Source organism: Monopterus albus, unplaced genomic scaffold, assembly GCF_001952655.1.
Source record: "Monopterus albus unplaced genomic scaffold, M_albus_1.0 scaffold307.1, whole genome shotgun sequence".
NCBI classification, from domain to species: domain Eukaryota; kingdom Metazoa; phylum Chordata; class Actinopteri; order Synbranchiformes; family Synbranchidae; genus Monopterus; species Monopterus albus.
In genome coordinates this window covers 20,047-30,643 of record NW_018128187.1, presented here as the reverse complement: position 1 = coordinate 30,643, position 10,597 = coordinate 20,047, and the positions used below count along the sequence as shown (strand labels likewise).

The 10,597-nt window shown below is 40.8% G+C and overlaps 1 protein-coding gene across 1 annotated transcript in view; it reads left to right on the top strand.

Annotated features, from left to right (window-relative positions):
- Positions 1 to 6: 6 nt before the first annotated feature.
- The window catches only part of scml4 (Scm polycomb group protein like 4), a 12,953-nt gene continuing 2,362 nt past the window's right edge, over positions 7 to 10,597 (top strand). Inside the window, exons 1-4 of the mRNA XM_020623669.1 lie at positions 7 to 390; positions 4,590 to 4,868; positions 8,875 to 9,080; positions 9,872 to 10,001. Coding sequence (XP_020479325.1) covers positions 4,634 to 4,868; positions 8,875 to 9,080; positions 9,872 to 10,001 — 571 coding nt within the window. The 5' untranslated portion in view covers positions 7 to 390; positions 4,590 to 4,633. The remainder of the gene's footprint in view (positions 391 to 4,589; positions 4,869 to 8,874; positions 9,081 to 9,871; positions 10,002 to 10,597) is intronic.

Sequence of the window (10,597 nt, the reverse complement as noted above, 5' to 3'; positions counted from 1 at the left end):
AACCAATGCAGGTAAATGAGATGCGGCTTTAAAGCCAGATAGGAAAACTATCCACACCAGCAGCCCCTCTGTTAACGCTTCCTTCCCGTTTCACCCCCAACATGCGCCCTTGAGGACGTTACAACTCCTGCCAAAATCTCCGGGCAGCGCTGGGAGGAAGAAAGTGGGACTCATCATCGGCTTCTCGTCCAGCAAACCCCAGACCAGCCCACGGTGTTCGCTCGCTCCCCTGCCGCATCTGTAGGGGTGGAGCACCGGACTGATCCAGGCCGGGAGTCCCCTGGTGTTTCTGCTGCTTCTGCCGCTCCATGGACGGGCGGACGGTGGGTACGCAGTCAGCCTGTTGTGGAGAAATGGACTCCCGCCGCTGAATCAGCCACACCGAGACAGGTAAAGAGACTCCAGCAGGAAAACGAACTTGAAGGCATCCCTTATCCTAAATGTTTTAATAAGACCGTTGTGCATCTAGCCCAGTGGAAAATATTAATTCTAGACTGTTTAACTAGTCCAAAAAAAAATCTGTACAGGTCTGTAGAATGTTAATGTCCCTGGATGTTCCTAGAGTGCAACTAAAACACAAGGTTGTTTAAAACTCTTTTTGTCATATCTCTATGTGTAAGGAAGATATTTCAGCCCCAACCCCCTGTGTGGGCTCTAACCAAAATGGACTGAAGTACTGCACTCTTTCAGACAAACAAGGACCACAGAGTAGTCTATACATCTGTTCTTGTTGTTCCTATGACACAGTCATAAGGACATGTCACAGTTTGTTTTGAGCCTCTTCTCCTTTGTAAGGCCATGTCTGCGGAAGTGTCTTGATTAAGAAATGATGAATTCAGTTGAAGAGGGAAATGTTACAAGGTGGCACATTATTCGTCTTTTCACATATTAAACTGAAGGTGAAAGTGAAGAGGCTTCCACACCAAATTGCACAAACAAAGCTTTGTGTAGATGAAGGTCGGTGTTCACAGTGAGCAAGCTGCTAGTCTCTCCTACACAGCTGCACAATTCTGAGCCAAGTGCTGGATGATTTTCTGCAGGTTTTGTGCCCAAACCTCCACTTTGACCCCCAGATACATTAAACATTACATTAAAATAATGACACTGTTTGCAGTTGCCCAGTTTTCTGCATAAATGGGTCATGAAATGTGATCTGATCTTCACTAAAGTCACAAACACCAACAAACAATATTTTTAAGCCAAAAAAGCACCAACAGTTTTCCCAATTCAGTCATGATCTTTCATGTCTTTATTGGACACACCCATTAAACACCTATGATCAAGAGTTGCTGTTTTGCATGTAGCTGGAAGGGGCTCCAGAGTCACCTGAAAGACTTTACATATTCAGACATCTTGTCTATAAATGCAAACCATTTGGTACTGTGGCTACTCCCCATAGAAGTGGGCACCCAGCCAAGATTACTCCAAAGGCACAATGCAGAATGCTCAGTGAGGTAAAAAGGAACCCTAGAGTAACAGCTGAGTTGGTTAACATCTCTGTTCACGAGCCAATCACATGCAAGATATTGAACAGACATGGTATCAATGGCAGGACACCATGGAGGAAGCCACTGCTGTCCAAAAACAACATTGCAGCGCACCTGAAGTTTGCCAAAGACCGTCTTGACACTGCACAACATTAATGGCACAATGTCATGTGGACAGGTGAAATGAAGGTTAAATTGTTTGGGAAGAACACACAGCACTACATGATGTAAGAAGAGAACTGCGTACCAACATGAAAACATCATCCCAACAGTGAAGTACAGTGGAGGGAGCATCATGATGTGGGGCTGCTTTGCCTCCTCTGGACCTTGATGACGTGCCATTGTGAAGAGGAAAATGAATTCCCAAGTTCATCAAGTTATGCTACAAGATAATGTCAGGCTAAAGTCTATAACAGGGCTGAGTCAACAGCCAGTTTAGGTTTTATATTTAAGCCCAAAATACACTGCCACAAACTTTTTAAATCTGACTTTTCGTGGTTCCTTTAGTTTTCTGATTGCAGATTGAATCACTTTTTGTATAGGAAACCACACTGAGCATTTTTTGTCCTTTCTAGCTTTCCAGATATTTCTTAGACCAGACTGACTGATTACTCAGCAGGGGAAATACTTATTAGTAATAACCCAGTTAATATACAACTGAGCACTGATCATACTAGGGCTTATTGGTAAATGAGCCACATGCAAAAACCCATTGTGAATGTTTAAAACTGTATTCTGTTAGTTTGCATACATGAAACTCATAGCAGCCTGCAGACAAATGATAAGACTGAGACCTGAAAGCAATAATACAACATTATTTAGGTTTGCATCTGTTAACTTTATTTACAAATCTGATGTTTAATGGCTTGCCTTGCACAAAGATCATTTCTGGTGTGACAGAAATGTTTACATAGGGTTAGTTTTGTGGACCATTTTAACCCTGGTTTGAAGAATCAAATGTAGTAATAAGAACAGAAATGTTAGGATTTTAAAGAATGCACAGAATGTGGAATGATGATGTGAGTTATGGGGATGAACAGTAGCTCTGTGTGTGTGTGTTTGTGCATGTTTGATTTTGTTAAAGAAACCTCTCCAGCAGCTAAAGTCCTTGCAGGAAGCCAGTCCACAAGTGTTTTGGTAAAGAGGCAAGATAAAGTACTGTTCTGCCCTTGTGGCACTCACAGCCTTTAGATAGAAGCAGAAGCATTTTCCTGTGTGTCTATGTGTGTGAGTGTGTGCTGGGTGGGTTGTTGTATGTGTGTGGGGGGAAAAAACACTTTTTGTTTTTCAGGATCACTGTTTGATGTTGTGGTTTTTTTGGTAAATGTGAAATATTGAGGTTGAGGGCAGATTGTTTTCACCTCCAGCCTGATCCAAGCTGTCGCTTCACTAAAAAATGTTTTATCTGCTCTTCTCTGTTTTCTGTTATTGCCCACTTTTCCTCTGCTCTTTTCTTATATTTATCCTTTGATATTTTAATTATTTAACCATTTTACAAGCAAATGAAAAGTACTGAGGTGATTTTGTTCTGCATGTTGTTTGATCACCTTTTTTTAAACAGACATCCATGGTTCCCAGAGGCTGAACCCTACTGACTTTGGTAGTTGTTAGTCTTTTTCTCTACAGCTCTACCATGAGGTAGACATTTGTGTTTTTAAGTGAATTTGTATGGATATTTGTTAAATTTGATATAGATATCCACATCACCCTCAGGATGAATTGTAAGGACTTTGTTGACACCACCAGGTCAAACATTTATTTTGTTCGATACTTTATTTATGACCAAAAACCTGAAAAACTAGTGACATTTATCACCCTGAGCTGTACCATTTGTTTAGTGCTAATTAGCAAATGTTAGCATGAAAGCACAATAAACTAAGATGGTGAGCATGGTACCCAATATACCTGCTTAACATCAGCATGTCGCGTTAGCATGTTGATGTTAGCATTTAGCTCAAACCCCCACTGTGCCCATGCCACATTTATTAATTTACACTGGCAGTAGTATCATAGCAAAACACCTTCAATGGCTTAAGAAATATAGGCAAAAAATAATACATTCTATTTCTTCATACCATGTTATCTTATTCAGTTTCTCATACTTTTAATTGAAGGAAAAGCTCCTACTTATTGTACTCTGCTCCCTGTTGCATTACTTGATTAATTGCAGTGTGTTTAATTAGGAAATACTTCATGGTATCTGGTTACATTTTTTATAAATGTATTTTGTTAAAGAGTAAATTTGCTGACAATTCATAAAGCTTTGTAAAAGGAAGTCTTTGTGGAAACCATAGGCTGTATATAATTTTTATAATGAGACAGATTGTTTTAGAAGTCCAGTGGTGCAACCCAAAATCTAATCTCCAAATAAAGCAAATAAAATTATAAAATTGCATGTGTCATTTGCCCTAAGCCTGATACTGGTAACTAAATCCCTGGGTAAACTCTTAATAGTAATTACTGCAGGACTAAGAAACACCCAACAGAAATAGGGTGATAATGGGAACATTTCCATCAGCTTTAACAAGTTGCCCTGCTCCCCTCCCTTCCCTCTTCACCCATTGTTCCATCCAGCAATGGAGACCGAAAGCTTAGTTAGTCAGCGTTTATCAGTAAATCCAGAGCCCTGGAGGCCAAGCTGTATTCACTTTATAGCACAATAGACATATTGTCCCCAATGTTTTTATCATTTCCAAACCCATACTTTTCCATTAGCCTCCAGTTTATTTTTTTGACCTCCGAACTGGTATAATTACATAGCCACCTCCCTTTTTTCATTGTCATTTGCTCCTTCCACTCTCCATCTTTCTTCTCTTTTCCACCCTCTTTCCTTCCATCTGCCTCCATTTTACCATTGTCAGATTCATTTTAGGGTTGAAAGATCTGAAATAAATTTTTAGAAGATGTGATTCATGTTGAAAAATGAAATAATGGCCCACATTATTGTGAGTTAAGAGTGATGTATAGAAATTCATATTCATTATAAAAGCACTTGTGCATGCATTTACTCTTGTCAGCAGGCCTGTGAACCTGTGCAACATGTCTTTTACATCACAGGTAAAAGCTTTGATGTGTGGTTGTTATTTCTTTCTGTTTGTCCAGTGTGATGTTCAGTATCTCGCCCTCCCCTGGCAGGCTGTGAGGGCATGAGAATGCGACGAGGGCGGGATTTCATCCCTGACTCCCACCCGAGACTATCACCTTCTCCGCCTCCAGTCACTTGGTTACCCGGCGTCCTCAGCAAGGGCGTACGCCTGCGTCTGCGTCTGGATCACCATGATGACCAGGGGCGGGGCTGCTGGCACCTAGTGGATTTGGAGGCAGAGTCAGAGCCATCTAGGCAAAGTCAGAGGAGCCAGGCCCCTGACGCCTGCACACAGAGTAAGAGCTGATCATTAAAAAGTGAACCTTAACACTTTAGGTTCAAGGTGATTTGGCCTGACTATAAATATTTGCTAGGTTCTAAAATATTTTTTTGGATTGCAATTTAATATCAATTCCTTTATTTAAATAAAAGTAGCAGGAAAATACTTTATTATAAGCAGTAACACAGCAATCAAAATGTATTTTAGGTAAGACTACATGCAACTTATTAGTGAAATATTCTCACTTTAGTGCCAAAAGGGCTTCTGTCACTGTCATATTATTGTATAATGGAAAACTGCATCATTATTACTGATGCATTACAGTATATTTAATTAAAAGTTTTCTAGCAATGTTTCACATTTTTAAACATTTTAATCCTATAAATTAGCTAGTAACTGCAGAAATGTGTTGTGGAATAAACAGTACAGAAATGCAAAGGGAATGGAGTTGAACTAAAAAGAAGTGAAATGTTTATATAAAATAAAATCACTGAACTCAGGGTTTCCTCTGGGGAAACCCTGGAACTTAAGTTCTTATCCACTTTATACCACCATTTAACATTATTACTGGGAAAGAGAGAAACTCAAGAAGTCAACGTTACATTTGTCTGTTTAGTCTTCTAGATGTGCAAATGTGTGTGAGAGAGCATGTGTGTCTCTAAAGGAGGACAGTTGTGTATTCCTGGATGTGATTTATCAAAGCTTCTCATTTTGACCAAAGAGCAATATCAACAAGAGCAACACTTTTCAGCTTCCCTTTCTTCTGGAGTGTGTGTTATGAAGAGCCTGAGTGGAGATAAGGAGGGGCAGTGTATGTGTAAGGGTGTGTGTGTGTGTGCACATAAGGGTGTGAGCGTGCGTGTTTAATACATTCATTGTTGTTTATGCGTTTATTTATTCTTACCTTATCACATGATTCTGGCGCAGGATCCGATTTCACCGTCTGTTACCATGGTGATGCCCTGCCTGAGCTGTAAATAAATTCAGGCGGTTTGTTACATTGATTAGAGAACACACATAAACACATACCCTAATCTATTCCGCAACCCGGCAAATACAGTTTGTCATTAAAATGCCATTATTGTATGTATGCGTTTTGGTGTGTGGGTGACACATATTTTGTTTATATGTTTGTAGGTGTGCAATTTAGTCAGGCATTAGCATAACTCACTTCACTGCAGTTTCTCCTCTGCATAAGTGAAAACAAGCACAAATCTCCATCCCCTGAAGCTTGTGATTAAGTTATGCTAATCATTGCTGATCATTGCTGCATTATTGTGGCTATAACGCTAAGTTCCATCAGCTTTCAGATGCCTTCCTCTGACATGCAGAGACAATATCCCTTAGTTGGGAAATAAAATTGGGCATAGGGGTTCACTGATCACTTAATTGCTTAATTAGCCATAAACAAATTATGCTGTGGTCCCAGTTGGATTGTGTTCGGGTGCAGTGCAGTGTTGCAAAGCTTCTCCCTTGCCTGTCAAAAAAAAAAAAAGTGTTGTCTCATATTGCCAGGCAGTATTAATGGGCTTCACTCCCTCATATCCAGTCCTTTGCAAGTAAAAGATGATTACCTGTTCTCTCTCAGCCTGCTTCTGTCTGTAATGGGACAGAACTGACTAAAGAAGGACATCAGGATTGTGTCATTACTTTTATGATTTGTGGGTCCCTTCCTTCACACACACAGGGTACCTGCTGTCACAGTCAGTGCAGATTAAGTGTGTGAACATGTGCCAGCATTCAGTATCATAGCCTTATTGTCCTGACCTTGCTGTTTATTATCCCTTTTGTATTATGGGCTTTGTATAACGAAACACTACAATTTGTCTGGCTTGTCACATTGGGTGTTAAAACAGCTTGTTAGTGACGGCTTTACAGCCGACCCCTGACAAATCTCTTGACACGCTGTGTGTGTGAGAGAGGGCATGCCAGTGTTTGAACCTTCCTTTGAAAGGTTAACCTCATTTTGACTGAGTGTTAAAACCCACAAACGCAGCTTCGAATGGGAATCAGCATAGCAACCTGAGAGTAACTAATTGATATGTGGTGGTGAGGGATAAAGCCAGAGTTGTACTCTACACCTGTAGCCTTTAAGAACAAATAAGCACTCTGGAGCCTGCGTTTTCTTTTCATACCTGCACCTCAGTGAGGAAAACACACTCAGCCTTGCCTTTGGCTGGTCTTTTTTTTTTCTCCATTCGTGGTTTTTTTTCATTACAGATAAAACAAAAGGTGCATACATGGGCTGACACAAAGGCAGAGGAAGTCTATAAATAAAACGGAGGCAGTGAACTCTGACAGAGATGCGATCTTTTATCACAAACAAGAGACAGAGTAATCCTGAAGGGCTTCTGCTTTAACCTTAGAGCTGATCCCTCTGCTCAGTCTATGTAAGAAAAGTTCAAACATTTTAAATTCATTAAAAATATATTATCAGAGTTTGGTTCGTGCTTATGTTAAGAGAGCATGCTTCTTGGGCAGAAATTTGAATTTCTTCAGAAATAATTTGAGTACAGATTACAGTTTGTAACCTGAGCGCCTGTAACGCAAAGCGCTGCACAGCTTGACTCCCTTGTCACTGCTCTAAGGTTTTTTTGAAGACAGACAAGAAAAAAACCCTGAGCTGTAATTACATTACAGTTGCTGCACAGCCACACACAGACACACACGCAGACAGACACTGCTTTGGGCTCAGCACGTCTGCCGGCTGCCGCGGGATGTTAGAGGCGTGTTGCTATGACGACAGAAAGGGGACACAGAAGAAGGGGGTTAGGGTAGAAGAGAAGGGGAGGAGGGGTTTTTGAGGAAGATTGAGGAAGAGAGAGAGAGAGAAAGACACAGAGTTGCCGGTGTCTTGACAGTGTGTTGCAGCAGACAACGGTGGAAGCAGACTGCTGGAGATCCATCAGGGGAATATCCAGAAACCTGCAGCTGGGGTGAAGCATTCCACAGACAGTGATTACCAGACAGCTGCGTGCATGGTAGGCAGCGCTCAGAATGCTAGATGTGTGCTCATTTTGAAGCTTTTTCTGTATGATTTAGTCTGAATGAGGATGGAAGGAGTCAGGTACATTCATGTTCTGTCTCAGTTCCTGTTTGTGACAAGTGTTTTGTCATCACAGGAAGAGGGATTTATTCTCTAATAGTTGCCAGTCTGTGTGTACTGAAGTTAAAGCAGATGTGTGTTATTTAGCTACTGTAACAGAATTAAAAGAATAATAATTATGTGACAGGTATCAGCCTTTGTAAAAAAGAGCTTCAGTTTCAAAGTTTATGTCAGGTAGGTATTGTGTGCATTGAATGAAATGATGGAGAGATCAACTGGAAAAAAGGTGTATTATGAAAGTCAGGGCCATGTGGGTAAAAAGCATTATGACAAATGTTTGAAAACACTGCTCTGTGCACGTGTGTGTGGCCAGTCTTCACTTTTTCATGCAACTTCAAATTTGGGCTGTGTGAAGGTTAAGACTTAGATTTAGGGTTAAGGTTAGTTTTAGAATAAGGCTTGGAATTAGTTTATTGTTATGGTTAAAATCAGAGTCAGGGGCTAGAGACTGCAATATGTCCTCACAAAGATATAGCTGTGTGTGATTGTGTGTGAGAGTGCACTTGCCTGATTGTTTGATAGTGTGGGTGTTGAGAGTATATGTGCTTTCCTTTCACTACTTCTGTGTGTGTGTGTGTGTGTGTGTGTGTGTGTGTGTGTGTGCGCGCTTGTGGCTTTGTCTCTCTCTCTCTCACTGTGCAGTAATGATATTTATTGCAATCTTTGCAGCTGGAGGGGGGAGGGGTGGGGACGGGTGTGGTGGAGTACAAAGCTTTTTTGTGGCATTGTTTCTACTATTTTCTGTAGTTTTGGTTTGTGTGTATGTGTGAGTGAGTGAGTGAGTGTATGTAGAGGAGGTAGTTGCACATGTGCGTCTAAATTTCCGCTCTAGTTTGAAGCCGAGTCAGCGGTGCGTGCACTTTCAAGCTGCCACGTCCTGTTACTTTCAGTTTAATAATCTTTCTGTCTCTGTCAGGTCTGATGAGTACTACTCTGTCTGTCGGCTCAGAAATGCAGACTCCCGCTCCTGGCCCCCAGTTCATAGTGGGGCCTCAGGGCAAGATACCTGGCAGAAAGAGAGGTCGGCCTCCCATACGTAAGCTGGAGTACCAGGGTCACTATGTAGAGCCTCTGTCACCACCCAAGGTCCCAAAGAAGAGAGGCAGGAAACCTGGCTTTAAGGTCAGTCACTGATTGTTATATTTTCATATTAATCTCAAATTTTATATTCCTTTGCAGTGACAGTTGAACGATGGCTATACAGGCTACTGAAAGCAACCGCTTGAGTCTTACCTGTGTCTACACAGGATATATTCAGGCACAGTACTGAGTATAGCTCGCCTCTGTTTTGGCAGCTAGCGCTCACACTCACTGTGGCATAACATGGACCTCACATAGAAACTATTTGTTCCATCAGATGTGTGTGAGATACAGTATGTGATGCAGCCGCAAGCCTTCCTGTGTGGACAAGCTATTATCAAGGCATTTTGTTTAACAAGTGTGCTTTACTTTTAAGATACCCTGAAGAGTTTTTCTTGTAACAAAAAACAGTATTATTTTCATTTCATTTTCTCACCAAACCTCAGAAAAGTTTAAAATTGCATTGTTTATATCCACAAGTACAGCAGTTATTTCTTCTTCTTTCCTTTCCTCTGCTGGTAAATTAATAGGTCTGTTGGTGTGCTATTTTGTTTAGCCATTGATAAAGGAAATAGTGTTAAACTGGTGAAAGAAACATAGCATTCATGTGCATTTTAGTGCTCATAGAGTCCATAGCCACACGCTCATCACAACAGTGCTCTGTAGCATCACTTGTAGTAAAAATGCCATAGGTCATCTTTATTATTGGCATTTATATGTCCACTTTAAGAATATTGTCTTCTGTAATGGTATGAATATGTTTGGCACATGTTTATTTTCTTAAATAGGGAAACACCATTGATTTATGTGCATACACATGTGCATGTCTATAGCCAAAGCCCAGGATGGTGATGTCCCCGCTGGATAACTCTCCTCCCAGTAGCACACCAGAACCTGAGATGGGCTCCGTCCCACAGGATGCTGCTATCGTCCCCCACTCTGCCACACCACAGGTTCTGACAGGTAAAACTGCAAAGACAAAGACACACACACACACACACAAACACAGTCATATTATTGTAACCTTTATAAGCCTTTCTATCTGATGAAATAGTCTAATGGATAATGGCTCTGTACAGCGGGACATGATGTTACACAAGAACGTTACAAGGTCTAATGATTTTTTTAAACCTTAAAATGTGAAGCTCATCAGTATGTGGAAGATGGTCCTCATATTTTTACACTTATTTTACATTCAGTTTGTCTTGATGGTGTGACTTTGTGCTTTCCCTTCATCTCTTTTGTTTTTGAACCTTATATTTTTCATCCCCCTTTTGCTCTGCTCTGAATGTGACTTTAATTCAGTGCTAAAATACACACTTCTGCCTTTACAACTGTCAGTGTGATGTGCTTCTTCTTTGTTTTCTAAATTCACAGATGGCTTGTTCTCTGTTAAGACATACGATGTAGATGTAAAACTATAGACTCTTGTGTGTGTGTGTGTGTATGTTGAATACAAAACAGCACAAGTGTCTGTGCTTTAATGTGTATGGCAACATGCTTTAAAATGATGAATATCAAAAATAACCTAAACCTGTCTTTGTTCTTTTGCCCCTTCA